This window comes from Colletes gigas, unplaced genomic scaffold (genome assembly GCF_013123115.1).
Source record: "Colletes gigas isolate AHSC1104 unplaced genomic scaffold, ASM1312311v1 Colletes_gigas_Sc00030, whole genome shotgun sequence".
Taxonomy (NCBI): Eukaryota; Metazoa; Arthropoda; class Insecta; order Hymenoptera; family Colletidae; genus Colletes; species Colletes gigas.
Window position 1 is genome coordinate 2029812 of NW_025106659.1, and position 17214 is coordinate 2047025.

Genomic DNA, 17214 nt, shown 5'->3' on the forward strand with positions numbered 1-17214 from the left:
ATATCAGCACCTACCCGATTTTTTTTCTCGAAAGTGGATAGGATTTCGGAGGTATGTGTATTCACCAAAAATGATTGTAATTGACCCCTGCAACCGAAAATAATTTTTCCAGAACGATTTGAAATTTTTGAATTTAATTGTTAATAACTTTTTAACGAAGCCTCAGCTAAAAAATTGATATTCTTGATCTTCGTCTTATTTTGGCCTCTAAAATCTCCCATTACACATTTTCCCAGGAATGGCCGAACACCCTGTATAACATGATCTAAAATAAGAATATGTAAGGTATTAATGGTCGTTCGTGACCTTAAATAAAATAAAAACAAAAATGATGTTGATAAAGTTCCATAAAATGTTTGTGGAAATTGACAACTGTTTGAATACTTTTTGCACCTACTGTATGTCGTATCGTATTGACATTTCATAAATCTAGTTATTCAGAAAATCCTATCCCAACATGTGATTTAAAAAGTGATAATTAATTAAATAATTTAAAATACCTGGAATAGAATTAGACAGAATCGAGATTCGTCTATTCTTTGTTTCCTCGTTCTACATTTAAACGCATTCCAGTTGCGACATAGCCCGTTTGTCCTTCCCAGAGATACAAAAAACGGTACCAATCCAATGCAAAAAAGAAACAAATCGAAAAGTTATGCAGTTTGTTAACGAATCTTATTCATCCGTTTTAAGCCAGTGACTTTCCTTGTCGCTCTACACCAGTCCATCCGTACGTTCGCGTGCGATTGGATAAATCTGATATTTTGAGACTCGAATCCCCTATTAGCCCACATTTAGATGCCAGATCCCTCCCGAACTTTCAACATTCGTATTACGCTTTATGCTGATCTCCTGGAACGCGGTGCACATTCCGACCGCTTCGTTCGAGTATCGACGTTTTCGACGTTGAAGTTAACAATTTCTTCGCAGGAATCGCCAATACTTTAAACGTCGGGGGGCGTCTTCGAGGAGAACATAGAAAACACGTGGAACGTTTGCACTCACCTCTTCCCAAACGAGTTGTTTGCTCACGCCTGGACGAAGATTCATGATTTTCAGTTCGGCTGCTTTGAGAACGCCGTCTTGAGTGAACTCCACGTTCGGTTTTCCTTGATCGCCCTCCACCGACACGTTCTTCAAGTACCTGCCCACAAAGAGGAAACGCACTTTGTACTTGAAAATCGCGTACCAGCGCTGTGCAGTTTATTTTTCACGATTCACATCCAAATGCAAACGAAGGAAATATAGAAGATTCTTGTGATTAACACTTTGACTGCCACATCCATACAGGATGTTCGGCCACCCCTGGGAAAGATTGTAGTGGGAGATTCTAGAGGTCAAAATAGGACGAAAATCAAGAATACCAATTTATTAATAGAAGCTTCGTTAAAAAGTTATTAACCTTTAAAGTTTCACCCGTACTGAATTTTTTTCTCGAAATTGAGTAGGATTTTGGGGGTATGTCTATTGACTAAAAATGATTATAATTGATCCCTGCAATTAAAAATAATTTCTTTAGACCGATTTGAAATTTTTCAATTTCGTCGAAAAAGTTCACCTTCCTGAATTTTTTTCTCAAAATTGCATAGAATTTCGGGGGTATGTCTATTCACCAAAAATGATTGTAATTGAACCCTGCAAACGAAAATAATTTTTTCAGAACGATTTGAAACACATGACATTTTAGGGGAATCATTCATTCATGATCAGATATTATATTTTCGTTGATGAATTTTTTTCTCGAAACTGGGTAGGAATTCAGGGGTATGTCTATTCACCAAAAATGATTGCAAATGACCTCCACAACCAAAAATAATTTTTTCAGAGGGATTTGAAATTTTTTAATAACTCTGTAACAAAGCCTTAGTCAAGAAATTGATATTCCTGATTTTCGTCTTATTTTGGCCTCTAGAATCTCCCATTAAATTTTTTCCCAGGTGTGACCGAACACGCTGTATATGAGTGACTGAATTTTTTACTATGGAATTAAAATAATTAATTGTCAGGTTAAAATGTTACAGGAAATAAATTTGAATAGTATTCATGGATTTCGGTTAGTTTACGGAAATAAGTGCTAAGACAAATTTTGATTCATGTAGTTTACAATTGCGTAAAGGCAAAGTTTTGATCTCCTAAGAAATATTACGATTTTGGTTTGGCAGTCAACGTGTTAAAAAAGATTTGAAAAGATAAATTCCCTTAAATTTTTTTACTCGAAAGTTACGTATTATTAGCAACTCGGGAGAAAAAGACAGTTTTTCAATTTTCCGGAAAATATACGTTGAAAATTACATTTCTCTTCATTTATCTCATTTATCGGATAAATGAAGGAATTGGAGAATATACATACATATATCCAGAAAATAATTTCTACGTTTGCTTGATTTAATTTTTCCATTATAAAATTCCAACTAAACGAGCAACTTCTCGAGCAATTTTTTTTGTAACTTTTAGAGCACAGATGGTGAAAATAATTAATTAACGTGGAATGAAAGGAATTGCACATTAATAGCATCGTTAAAAAACTGTGATATTATCTCGTAAAAATATAATAGATAATATTACTTATGTACCATGGACATATTTATATAAATCCATGAATATTCTGTAAAACAGTAATTTCCTTGCATCACCAAATTGATTAATAAATAATGAAAACATAAATACGTTTGATCGAAGAATAATTACTTGAAGAACAGGTCTCCGGTGTTCCAGCGAGATTCACCGTAGCTTTCTTCGCAGCTTAGCTGAGTATTCAGGCTGAGGTTTTCGTTATCCTGATCGTTCAAAAAGTCCTCGACACCGTACGCGTAAACTTTGACCGCGGTTGTGATCTCGCTCACCAGGCTCTCCGTGCTCGTGTCAAAGTGGACACCTGAAAAAAGAAGCGTTAAAACTGAAAACGTGTACACGCATGAGCTAAACGAGAACAAGCTTCCATTAGAAATAAATACGAGCAGTACGTCGGAGGGCACAGAAACCTGACACAAGGAACGCCAGTTGACAGACGAGACTGACTCGAGGGACTTTAATTAAATTCCTTTTGAAACAATTCACCGTCGTCGATCGTTTGGTAAAACGAAAGTGTCGATCGTCAGAGACACGGATATGTGAACCACGCCTCTGTAAATAAATCGGTGGAAACGAATAATTTATTAGCTGTTTATCCTCGAACGTGCGGTCCACTAACGATAGAAACGTAAACGTTTACGCCTCTAATTAATTTTAATCGCCGAAGAGGGAATGGAATTTCGTTTTTATCGCGGACGAGAGCCGCTCGATATTTCGAGTGGCCGGCCGTTGAAAAGGACATTCGGAAGCACGGTGAAAATCACGGAAATCGGAAATTGATGCCTTCCTCGGATTCCATCTTGGTTGCCCTCCGAGGACGAATAAATTCATGGAATTCTGTCTGACAGAAATATTCAATACATCGAAACCTACGTGCTTTTCCGGATCTCTTGCGTTTTCGAGGCAGAAAGCTTTAAATACGACGGTTCAATGAATTTTACTAGAATTTTTATCACGGATGACGTACCGTGGAATTTTTATAAGAAATTTTATAATCGTCGACTGACAATCAGTGGGGTCATTCTACGCGAAATCAGACCTTTGGAGTAAGTTTTCAAATTGTGTTCAATTTTGAATATTTTATTTAGCGAGGTTTAAACGTATCTGGAAAAATTTTTCAAAATTTTGTAAATCGTTCAAGTTACAGACGTGTAAAGTTGAGTGCTACCTTTCTTTAAAAAGCTATAACTATTGGATTAATAGACGGATGAGAATATGCTTTTGACTGCTTGTAGCGAAGGCATTAGTGTTCCAAAATTAAAATTTTATCGATTAAACAAAAACTATTTTTCATCATTTGCTTTGTAATTGTTTGAAACAAAACCGAGGAGAAGGCATTAATTATTGGGAACATTTCTGTGCAACTATTTGACGAAGTCGTTAAAATCATGGCCGGGGGAAAAAAATTTAATTTCTATTAAAAGAGACGGTTTAAAACTGCAAATTCAAAACGTTTTATTTCAAATAATTTAAGAGAACGTTATTCACTTTTCAAACAAGGATATCCGTTAATAAAAGTTGGATGCAGTAAATTTGTTTAGCTTTTGAAGAGTGTGTGTTAACAGGATCCAACCTCTTTCTGTGTATGCATGTCCCACAGATTAAAATGTGAAGTTAATATTTGCTGGAGCCAAATTGCAGAAGTTAATAATTGTGCTTTGTTCAAACACAAAATTAGCATAAATTGTAGAAATATAGTTTTCCATATTTTAATTCGTATTGGTTTGGCAACTAAGTAATTGCGGATTTTTGTAATAAAATAAAAGACAATTTTTTTATGGAACGAAATAACTTTATTTAGTAATTTATTTACCGTTTTTAATAATGACCTTTTGCCATTTTTCAAGCAACATCAAAATTAGTTTTTATTGACAAAAACTGTGATTTTATATCATGATCATTATTTAAATTTTGATCATTCAAGAAGTTTCTAGAATATACTGGGAGATTCTAGAGGCCAAACTAAGACGAAAATTGAGAATATCAATTTCTTGACTGAGGCTTCGTTAGTAAGTTAGTAAGTTATTAAAAAATTAAATTAAAAAATTTCAAATCATTCTGAAGAAATTATTTTCGATTGCAGGAGTCGATTACGATCATTTTTGGTCATCACATGTACCCACGAAATTTTACGTATTTTCGAGAACGAATTTTCCGTATCTTTAAAACGTCATAATTTCTGAACAGATTGAAGGATTTTAATTTTCCGAAGTGCAATCAACGCGTATTTTGGTGAAGAATATGTAGAAATTTTAACAATACTGAAAAAGTTGTTCCTTGACCCCGTAAACTGAGGAAAACACCATAAAAATGGTCTAATAATCAAACAGCCACAACTCCTACAATAATGAATATATTTCAATGAAACTTTTTTCTGAAGTAGAGCGCATGGGTATCTACAAAAAAGTATTAGACAACTTTTCTATAGAGAGTCAAACAAAATTACTAAAAAACAAAAACGAATTTTTAAGAAAAATCGACAGGGTTATGTAGGTGCCGAAAAAAAAAATTTCAAATCGTTTTAGAAAAATTATTTTCGATTGGAGGGGTCAATTACAATCATTTTTGGTGAATAGTCATATCCCCGAAATCCTGCGCATTTTCGAGAAAAAAATTCAGTACGGGCGGAACTTTAAACGTTAATAACTTTATAACGAAGACTCCATCAACAAATTGGTATTTTTGATTTTCGTCCTATTTTGGCCTCAAGAATCTCCGATTACAATTTTTGTCCAGTGGCCAAAGATGTGTGTGGCCTTGCATTGTCATGGTGGAACACAATACCTTTACTATTTTCCAATTCTGGTCGATTTCTTGAATCGCATAATTCAGTTTGGTTAGTTGTTGAATGTACACATCTGAGTTGATCGTTTGGTCGCGTGGTAAAAGTTCAAAGTGGACGATTCCTTTGTAATCCCACCAAACTGATAACATAATCTTCTTTAGACGAATGTCAACATTGGTTGTCGTTTCAGCTGGTTCATCTTACTTTCTCCACGATCTTTTTTGATCGACATTGTTGTAAACAACCCATGCTTCATCTCTAGTTATCAATCTTTTTAAAAATGGATCATTTTCGTTACGTTCCATGAGCAAATCGCAGATGTTAATGCGTTGTGTTAAGTGAATTTCTTTGAGCTCATAAGGAACCCATACATCGAGTTTCTTTACGTAGCCAAGTTGTTTTAAACGCTTTTCAATGCATATATGCGATACATCGAGCTTCTCTGCACTCTGGCGTGTTGTACTATCGCGATCCGAATCGATTAATGCTTTGATTTGGTCTGAACGTTGTTTATCTTCGAGTGAACAATCACCGGAATAAAATTTAGCGAGCCAATTTTGACACTGCCGCCGTTTTTTCCTTTGCTCATGTAAACGCGAGGCCAAACAGAAATTACACAATCGATCGATACAATGTTTTTTTTGAATCACAGTTAAAGTACTAACTATCAGACAACAATATGGGTTTGACGTTTCGAATACATAAAAACACGTAACAATTCAACTAGAGCCATCTATCAGTGAAATCCACAATTACATAGTTGTCAAATCAATACTTTCATTAGCCTCCTTATTTACATTATTATATACTAATATTTAATTAATAAAATCATATTAAATTTTTAATACTTTCCTACTGTTTACTATTCTGGTTTCCTGTCAATTCTTATCGAACCGGATATAATTAGGACGTAGGGTCGCTCGTTCTGAAAATTTGACTCACGATTCCGCGGATGAAATTACACGGATGAATTTCCAGCAATTTATCAAAAGAGATTTGTCCGTGAGTCGTAAAACGAATGGCGTAAACTCACCGAGCATCCCGACCGGAAATTGGTTGGAGGTCTGCAAGTTCTCGATGACGCTCTGCGTGACCACCCACACGTAATTCTCTCCGGTGATCTTGTAATCGTGAGCAGCATTGAGAATGTGAGTAGCCTCCTCCCTCGTCGAATAGAGTAACATGACTCTGGATTCGCTGTTGACCAGCTCGAGAAGGTCGTGGGGCTCGGTGACCAAAATGGCACTTAATATCGTGAACTTGAAGGTGTCCTGCATGTCCGAGATTCTCTCTCTGACCGCCTGGACAAAGTCGTCGTGCCCGGCGATCTGCGAGGTGACTACGCTGAATTGATGCCATTTGTACCTCTCGAGTATGCTCAACATAGCGGCCGTTTGGTGCTCCAACGATGGCGCCAGCTGCAGCTGCAGGTTACTCTGCGAAGCCCTCTGGAAGCACGAGAAATCCGAAGTGTTCAGTATGCATACCAATGACGGAAGTATTGCAATTATGATAAATATTCAAAGGGTATAGTCGAATAACCATGGTAAAAGTGTTCCCAAACCAAATTCAACTTTGGACGTATGAATAGGTAGGCCCCAGTAACAAAACTTTTTCTGCCGAATGTTAAATTGTAATGGGAGATTCTAGAGGCCAAAATGAGACGAAAATCAAGAATACTAATTTGTTGATGGAGGGTTCGTTAAAAAGTTATTAACATTGAAAGTTCCGCCCGTACTGAATTTTTTTCTAGAAAGTGGGTAAGATTTTGGGGGTAGGTCTATCCACCAAAAATGATTGTAATTGACCCTCGCAACCGAAAATAATTTTTCCAGAACAATTTGAAATTTCTTTTTGTCGCCGACAAATTTAGGTACCTCTACACCCTGTCAATTTTTCTTAAAAATTTGTTTTTCAATAACTCACTACTTGTTTTGTTAACTCACTATCCTTACTATTAGGTTAGTTGTAAGACAAAACACAATTTACAGTTTAAGATCCATCTCTTTTGTTATATAGAATATCGAATTATAAAAAAATGCATGGACATTCTAACTGAAAGCGTAAGCGTTTTTTGAATTTTTTTAGAATTTTTAGCTGCAAAACGGAATTTTAAACAATTAGTAGTTTTAAAATGCCGATTTTTATATTGAAGTTGTCGAGTGAGTTTCGAGAAAAAAATTCTTTACCAAAAATCTAATGTGAGGCCAGAAATTCTCTGAAATTTCATGCGAATCTTTAAAATGTCATAACTCGTGAACAGATTGGAGGATTTTAATTTTTCAAAATGTAAACAACGCGTATTTTAGTGGAGAATATGTAGAAATTCTAACAATATTGAAACAGTTGTTCCTTGACACCGCAAAGTGAGAAAAACCCCCTAAAACTAGTCCAATTTTCAAACGGCCATAACTCCTACAATAGTGAATATATTTCAATGAAACTTTTTTCTGAAGTAGAGCGCATGGGTATCTACAAAAAAGTATTAGACAACTTTTCTATAGAGAGTCAAACAAAATTACTAAAAAACAAAAACGAATTTTTAAGAAAAATCGACAGGTGCTTACATTTCTCGGCGAAACAAACATTTCAAATCGTTCTAAAAAAATTATATTCGATCGCGGGAATCAATTACAAACATCTTTGGTCAACAGACATACCCCCGATATCCTAACCATTTTCGAGAAAAAAATTCAGTAGGGGCGGAACTTTAAACGTAAATAATTTTTTAACGAAGCCTCCATCAACAAATCAGTATTCTTGATTTTCGTCTTATTTTGGCCTCTAGAATCTCCCATTACATTTCCAGGGGTGGCCGAACACGTAGTATAATAGTTAATCGAGTGGCGCGTTTCTTTCCGTCTTATTCAACCGTTATTATGAAAATACAATTTGTTCAACGTAATTAAAAACTAACAACTGAATCTCTCTTGCAATTGAAATTCGATTCAATAAATTTTGAATTATTTGACTAATCGATTAAAAATATTATTGATTTGTCCCGACTTTGTTTTCCTTCTTCGAACGTAGCGGTTGCTGCGTTTAGTCAGAAGGGTGGAGACTGTCAAAGACATTTTGTTTGACAAATTTAAATTGAAACTCAATGGCGCTGGGGAGGATTTCAATATCATTCTATTTCGAGTAAATGGATAGAGTTAGTAAGGAACTGAGTCGGGTGGATTTTAAAGGTGTTCCTCAAGGATCTCGTTGAAGAACCAAAGTCGATTGAATTCGTTCAACTGTCGAACCGAATGAGAGATTAAGAAGCGGTTGTCTCTCCTGGATGGAAAAAAATTTAACAAAGGAGCATTCCAAATATAACTATAATAAAATATTAGCTTTCACTATTCGCAGTCGTAAGTTTTCTGTTCCTATCGCTGATGCTGCACCACTTACCATGCAACAGATTTTTTAAAATGCCAATTGTTTTATAGTGTAATAAATTTAGAAATACATAAAGATATTAAAAATTTGAGAACTAAAGTAGATTATTAAATTGGATTTAAATGGGATTATTTTACAACTAATGTCAAACACAGGGTATACAGTGCTTCCTTATTTTAAACAGTCGCTACAAATTATTTTTTAATGTTCTTTACATACATTTTTATTACAATTTTGGCTAATTTGAAAGAAACGTCTCTTTATTAAACACAAATGACAACTTGAACAATTTATCCGCTTTTTTTGTAGTTTTATTGATGGACCAAGAATAGTACTTTCCTCAACAGCGCTTATAGTGTTAAGAATTAGTTTCAAAGAATAAATGATGGAAGTTTTATCTTTGGATCAAAGGAGCCCTTACCTGAACCCAATTGAAGGGGAATTTTAGTTAGAATGATTTATGCCAATGGGGAACAGTATTCGAACGTGAGTGAGCTGGAAGATGACATCCGACAATCGTGGTCTCAAATCGAATTGGAAACTGTACGTAAATTAACAAAATATTTCAAGTGATACTAAATAAAAGAAAATATAGTAAATTTTAAGTTCTATTTGGTATTGTGTATTAGGGTTATTCTTTTGTTACCTTCTCAAGTATTTGTTCATTATTTATTGAAAATATATAAAGTGAACCGATATTTATTTCATACAGAAATATCAGTTATTTATAACACAAAATTTTTTAGTAATATTAAAAGGAGTTAATACGTTAAATTAAACTATATTATATTGTTACTTATCCCAAAAATGTATAATTATAATTAATAAGATGAACCTATCATTATTTCGGCCACTGTATTCGTAAAGAAGACTTTGATGAGGGCTGGCACTAAAAGGGTTAAATCCTCCTTTGCACTCTATAAGCACTGTTCCTATCGTCGATATCGTAAAACAGAATACTTCCACGAAAAGCACTTACGCGGTTACCTAAAATTTTACGATCGTGTTTATTGCGAGAGGAAACAAAATTAAAACCTAAAACCTGGGAATTTTCCCCAAATTAAAATTACTGACGAGCGAACACGGCGTTTTTTGCTTCGCGAGGAAAAAACAAGTTTAACGAGACTAAATTCAAAAATTCAAAAACAAATATTTCCAACCGAAATTCAAACCTCTCTCTTATCTATATTAACAATCAACCTCTCATTTACTATAAACAAATTTCAACATAACATATGATGATCTGCAAATAATTATTTTCTTTCCAATTGGTTCGTGGAAAACGACTTGCAAAGTTTCATAAAATCTTTTGACGTATTCTGAACACGAGGTCGCTTCGTTTCAATGCAGTTTACGCGAATAACAGGACAAAAGAAGTTGTTTGATTGTAGAGCATCGACTCACCCGTTCTAATCCCGAGTTATCGGCGTTCCATGCAATCACCGGGATCCCGAGATAGCCAGCCAATTGCAGAAAGTATTGAGCACTGGCAGTACTACGGCCGTATTGTTCGTAATTCATCAGGTACAAGATGGCTGACACGTTCGTTGGCAGAAACTCTTTGCAGAGCGAGTTCAGTATAGCTGAAACATAAGTGCACCATCTAAAGTCGTCAGTCGGCAACGATGAGAAACATGTCTGTGAATTAAAATTCATTTTTCTTTCCTGAAATCTCGAGAATATATTTATTCATTAGTCCCTCGCCGAGGAAACTTTAAGCTATAAATCTACGCACTACGTCTTCGGGGGACTGAGTAAACTAAAAGGGTAATGAAATAATATCTTCATTCTTGTTGTTTAAAAACTGTTTAAAATTCAGATGGTAACGTGAATTTTTGTTAGTTGAAGAGAACAGTCGCTTCCAGACCACGATAAATTTATTACGCCCGACGTTTCGGTCAATTTATGACCCACTTTAGCGGTAAATACTACAGAGTTTTCCACGCAACTAGGTCGAGGCATACCATTAAAATAGTAAAAGGGACAAAAATTACTTTAGGAAACGTATTTGTATTAGAGTTGATCAATGAATAGTATAATATAAAGGATACTTTACGTGTAGCTTTTCATCATTGTATGTAGTCCCAACTTTTTGCATAAAATGTCTTTTAAATTGAATATTTTTCAACCCTAGTAAGCTAATCTTTTTTGCCGCGTAAAAAAAATATATACTTAATTTTTCCTAATGAAATCTTTCTCTATCTTTTACTATTTGAATGATATGGACAGAACCATTAGTGTGTAACCTGTATAAGTGAAACATAGAAATATAGTAGAAGTCATACATAAGAGAAATTATACAGGGTGTTCGACCATCCCTGGGAAAAATTTTAATGGGAGATTCTAAAGAACAAAATAAGACGAAAATCAAGAATATCAATTTCTTGACTGAGGCTTCGTTAAAAAGTTATTAAAAAATTACATTAAAAAATTTCAAATCATTTTGAAAAAATTATTCTTGATTGCAAGAGTCAATTACAATCATTTTTGGTGAATACACATACCCCTGAATTCCTACCCACTTTCGAGAAAAAAATTCAGGTAAGTGCTGAAATTTTTCAAATCGTTCTAAAAAAAGTATTTTTGGTTGGAGAGGTCGATTACAATCATTTTTGGTCATTACACATACATCATTAAAATTTCTTACCGAAAATATAACGCTTGACCATACCATTGATATGTTTCCCTGAAATTTCATGCGTATCTTTAAAACATCATAACTCCTGAACGGATTGGACGATTTCAATTTCTCACAATACAAATGACGCGTATTTTGGCGGAGAATATGTAGAAATTCTAAAAATATTGGAAAAGTTGTTCCCTGACCCCGTAAATTGAAAAAAAGCTCCATAAAAATGGTCCAATTTTCAAACAGCCATAACTCCTACAATAGTGAATGTATTTCAATGAAACTTTTTTCTGAAGTGAAGCTCATCGGTACCTACAAAAAAATATTAGACAACTTTTTCGTCGGGTGTCAAACAAAATTACTAAAAATGAAAAACGAATTTTTAAGTACAATCGACAGGTGCTTATATTTTTTGGCGAAAAAAAAAATTCAAATCGTTCTAAAAAAATTATATTCGATCGCGGGAGTCAATTACAATCATTTTTAGTCAATAGACATACCCCCGAAATCCTAACCATTTTCGAGAAAAAAATTCAGTACTGGCGGAACTTTAAATGTTAATAACTTTTTAACGAAGCCTCTATCAACAAATTGGTATTCTTGATTTTCGTCCTATTTTGGCTTCTAGAATCTCCCAATATAGTTTTTCCCAGGGGTGGCCGAACACCTTGTCTAAAATGCAGCGTTTAGAATTTGCTCGTGAAAACATGAGTATAAATTGGAATACGATAAACCTTTACTTCATCTGTATATGATTTGTTTCATACCTTTTCTTTAAATTTAAATGAATTGTGAAGAATATCAAAGAGTTTTAGAAACATATTTGCTTCCGTACATTGAAAAATATGATATAATAACGTTTAAATTTGAACAACATAATGTCTCTATCCATCATAGTGCCAATACTCAAACATGGCTTAGAAACCATAATATTTCAAATTTCATATGGTCAAATTGTTCTCTAGATATAAGTTCCACGGAAAATATATGAGGAATATACGTTAAACGAATTTATCAAAATAATAAAAAATATTCTACAGACCAGGAATTAAATTAAATTAAGCTTGATAGAAAATCTTGTAAGCAATATGAAATCGAGAATTTTTCAACCAATTCGCCGTCATGGATCAGCTACTGATTATTAAGAACAACTTTCATTGTAATTAGTTCATAAATAAATAATTATTTATAACCAAACTTATAATTTTGTTCATCCCTCAAACAGCATTTTTCTCAAAAAGGATAACAATTACTTGTTTACATAAATATTGCCAAATTTTTTCCTATTACTTTACCTTCTCCGTATTTTTACGTAATTCCGCAAATGAAGATAGCAACAGCCCTAACCATAAGAACAAACGAGTCCAAAATGAAGCTTATAATATTGGCCAGCAGTGTATTGTAGTGTTGTGATATATTGTTTTATCGGTGCACTGTGTCGATGTGGTATTTTATCACCGTGACACTTGTTTGCTGTGGCATTTTGGCGACGTGGAATTATAGCACGAAACCGGCTAAACAGTTTGATACTTTTCACTTTAAAGAGTTAATTTCCAATTGCATTCTCTTTGCTAGCATTCAGTTTGCGCCACTATGGGTTACCAACAATCATGGTAAACGTATTCACGTGGTTAATTACTCGTATTATCGATGCAGTTCAAGTTATCGTGGATATCAGCACATTAGTTGCGGCCGTTTAACGATACGAGGACTAAATTGTCTCTCCGAAACCGTTCTGCACGCGGTGTGATTTTACGAATAGTTTCAATAAATATTGCGACCGAAAAGAAATAAAATGAATCGATGCTGGAACGCCTACGCTGTCTCGGTTGATCAACGGCGATCAATTTTACAGCAAAGTGAAACGGTTACTCGACGGATTTGACGCCCCTGGCGCTAAGCAATCAGTCAAGAATAAACGAAGATGGAAGGAGAACGAGTGCAAGTCGTTCTTATTCGTTACGCGTCGTAGCAGCAATTTTCACGGCGAAGAGTAAGAAATTTCTTCCTCGTCCGAGTCGCATTTTAACTCATAAATGCTAGAAATTCCAAATCCCATTTTCTCCCAACTATTACTGGCAACAATAGAGTACCTCCAAGTTTCAGTTTAATGACTTATTTCACATTATTATCTTCCTGACTTATACTGTTACTGATTTCACGCCTTTCGTTTCAACGATTTTTGAATGAGCCTTTTTCATAAAAAGAATTAAATTTAATTCCGCAAATTGATCATTGAAATAAATAAATTTTTATTCGCACGATGTTCTATATTACACGATCAGATTTTGTAGGTACAATTGTGTAAAATAAACTTTTTGTTATATGCCCGAATTAAATTAAATAAACGATTTCTCAGTCCGAGTCTATTTTCTGCGCTAAGAAAGAGGAATATCTAGTTAATTCGCGGGTAAAAAAAAGAATTCCTGGAATGCTCTTAGTTTGTTAATATTTGAAACCATTTTTTTTAGAATTTGTTTCCATCGTTATTATCGATCTAGTTCTGTTTACGACGAGTTCCATTTTGAGAGTCGTGAAGTACAAGTGAAAAAAACATAAAATCGCGACCATTATTCCAACTATGGATGTGTCCTGACCTGTCCTACAAAACATGATGCTTACACCACGATATTCAAGTGACCCCATTTTGCCATGTCCTCGTTCCCCTCCCTGCTGCATTATTCTTCGTGGCGATTTCTTAATTTCACTTCTTATTAACGGCGAAAATTCCGGTAGGCGAGACTTATTAAGCGGCAAACATTTTAATGAAAAAGTAAGTTGCCATTTTGTATGCAAGTGGAATAGGAGACGCAGTATTAAGTATGGTAAAATTTTAATGCGCCTCAAACTCTAACTCTGAAATTATTTAAATGTATGTTCTGCATTCGTACCACGTAGATAGTTTCTTTTTTTGTTCAAACGCCATCACTCGTTTGAATACATATTTAATCACATTGCTGTCTTTTTTTTTACGTTCTACTTGTTCCGATTTTATTATCTTAAGAAGGAAAAATGGTCTAAACGTATGGATGCAATAAACTATCTAGAAACACTGTTTATATTTATAAGCTGCACCACATTAACAAAAGTGTAATTTTTGTTTAAATACGATAAGTGATTTAGAAAATATTCTCTACAGAATACTTCAAATTTTCAGCTTTTTAAAGCCAAATGAAAGAAATATTTTCAGAAATTATATTAATTATTCATTTTTTATCTTTGAAGTTTGATGGTATTTCACTTGTGTACTCTGTTCTTGATTTATAATATTGATTTTTCGTACGATGCTACGTCTGACCAAACACATCGTACATTCCTGCAGCGTGTTTATGACTGAGAAATTCTTCGTTCTTCTACATCTAGGAAATACCCATAGTGGCGCAAACTGAATGCTAGCAAAGAGAATGCAATTGAAAATTAACTCTTTAAAGTGAAAAGTATCAAACTGTTTAGCCGGTTTCGTGCTATAATTCCACGTCGCCAAAATGCCACAGCAAACAAGTGTCACGGTGATAAAATACCACATCGACACAGTGCACCGATAAAACAATATATCACAACACTACAATACACTGCTGGCCAATATTATAAGCTTCATTTTTGACTCGTTTGTTGTTATGGTTAGGGCTGTTGCTTTCTTCATTTGCGGAATTATGTATAAATACGGAGAAGGTAAAATAATAGGAAAAAATTTGGCAATATTTATGTAAACAAGGAATTGTTATCCTTTTTGAGAAAAATGCTGTTTGCGGGATGAACAAAATTATAAGTTTGGTTATAAATAATTATTTATTTATGAACTAATTACAATGAAAGTTGTTCTTAATAATCAGTAGCTGATCCCTGACGGTGAATTGGTTGAAAAATTCTCGATTTCATATTGCTTACAAGATTTTCTATCAAGCTTAATTTAATTTAATTCCTGGTCTGTAGAATATTTTTTATTATTTTGATAAATTCGTTTAACGTATATTCCTCATATATTTTCCGTGGAACTTATATCTAGAGAACAATCTGACCATATGAAATTTGAAATATTATGGTCTCTAAGCCATGTTTGAGTATTGGCAATATGATGTATAGAGACATTGTGTTGTTAAAATTTAATCGTTATTATATTATATTTTTCAATGTACGGAAGCAAATATGTTTCTAAAACTCTTTGATATTCTTCACTATTCATTTAAATTTAAAGAAAAGGTAAGAAACAAATCATATACAGATAAAGTAAAGGTTTATCGTATTTCAATTTATACTCATGTTTTCACGAGCAAATTCTAAACGCTGAATTTTAGACAAGGTGTTCGGCCACCCCTGGGAAAAACTATATTGGGAGATTCTAGAAGCCAAAATAGGACGAAAATCAAGGATACCAATTTGTTGATAGAGGCTTCGTTAAAAAGTTATTAACATTTAAAGTTCCGCCAGTACTGAATTTTTTTCTCGAAAATGGTTAGGATTTCGGGGGTATGTCTGTTGACCAAAAATGATTGTTATTAACTCCCGCGATCGAATATAATTTTTTTAGAACGATTTGAAATTTTTTTTTCGCCGAAAAAGGTAAGCACCTGTCGATTGTTCTTAAAAATTCGTTTTTCATTTTCAGTAATTTTCTTTGACACCCGACGAAAAAGTTGTCTAATATTTTTTTGTAGGTACCGATGAGCTCCACTTCAGAAAAATGTTTCATTGAAATACATTCACTGTTGTAGGAGTTGTGGCTGTTTGAAAATTGGACCATTTTTATGGAGCTTTTTTTCAATTTACGGGGTCAGGGAACAACTTTTCCAATATTTTTAGAATTTCTACATATTCTCCGCCAAAATACGCGTCATTTGTATTGTGGGGAATTGAAATCGTCCAATCCGTTCAGGAGTTATGATGTTTTAAAGATACGGAAAACGATATATTTTCGGTAAGGAATTTTTTTTCTCAAAAATTCATAGGATTTCGGGGGTATGTTTTGTTACGTATACCGAACGTTTCGTTCCCCAATTTTTCCGTACGACTTGCGTCCATCCACCCTTTGGAATGTAGAATCAATTCCCACGAGATGCAGCTACCCGGTAACTAACGAAGTTCGGATATTACCAAACATAGTAATGTCTAACGTGCATCTGAATCAACTCCCACGGATTGTTGGGTATATAAACCCCTTGGTTTCCTTATTCGGGGGATCAGAATCGTAAAGTTACGTTTATAGTTAACATCACGTCTCGATACGCTGTCGACGGTTTCGATATACAGTTTCATCTCGTGAGATCGGGCTACAGTATCCTTTCGTATCAATTTTAAACCATATAGAATCCGTGAACTTTATTTTAAACCGACTTACCCCCGCATCGCCAGTGCGTCAACACCGTGCAAGATCATTTTAGGTAATCATAACTATTCTCTGAACGCGACACAATATTTGTAAAGTACTCGTTGTTTTTGAGAATATATCGAATTTCATTATTAAATCAGAGTTACCCAACTTCTTTAACCCATCATTACACAAAGCGATTATTATTAGTTAAACGTTCCCACAATAATATAATTTTACCGCTCGAGTTATATGTATTATATTTATTAATTGAAGGTTACGAGGTCAATTAACTTATCCTGAATCCAAATACGAATTCTTACAACCTAGTGGCTCCTCGATTACGCATCCAGTTTGTCCACGCAATTTATTACCATCCTAGCGGCTCCCTGATTACGCATCAGGTTCGTCCGCATCCTACAGTTCTCTGATTTCGCATCAGGTTTGTCGATGATTTATCCAACCTCCCAGCATCCCCCGATTACGCATCGAGTTCGTCTGCGTTTGTTCCAACCTCCTAGCAGCTCCCCGATTTCGCGT

The 17214-nt window shown here is 34.4% G+C and overlaps 1 protein-coding gene across 5 annotated transcripts in view; it reads right to left on the minus strand.

Moving 5' to 3' along the window:
• LOC122401968 (glutamate receptor ionotropic, NMDA 2B) overlaps nt 1-17214 on the minus strand; it is a 119548-nt gene that overhangs the window by 92802 nt on the left and 9532 nt on the right. For all 5 annotated transcript variants that reach the window (XM_043404438.1, XM_043404437.1, XM_043404440.1 and 2 more), the window contains exons 2-5: nt 10145-10323; nt 6390-6804; nt 2689-2875; nt 1006-1144 (exon numbers count right to left, since the gene is read on the minus strand). In XM_043404438.1, coding sequence (XP_043260373.1) covers nt 1006-1144; nt 2689-2875; nt 6390-6804; nt 10145-10323 — 920 coding nt within the window. The remainder of the gene's footprint in view (nt 1-1005; nt 1145-2688; nt 2876-6389; nt 6805-10144; nt 10324-17214) is intronic.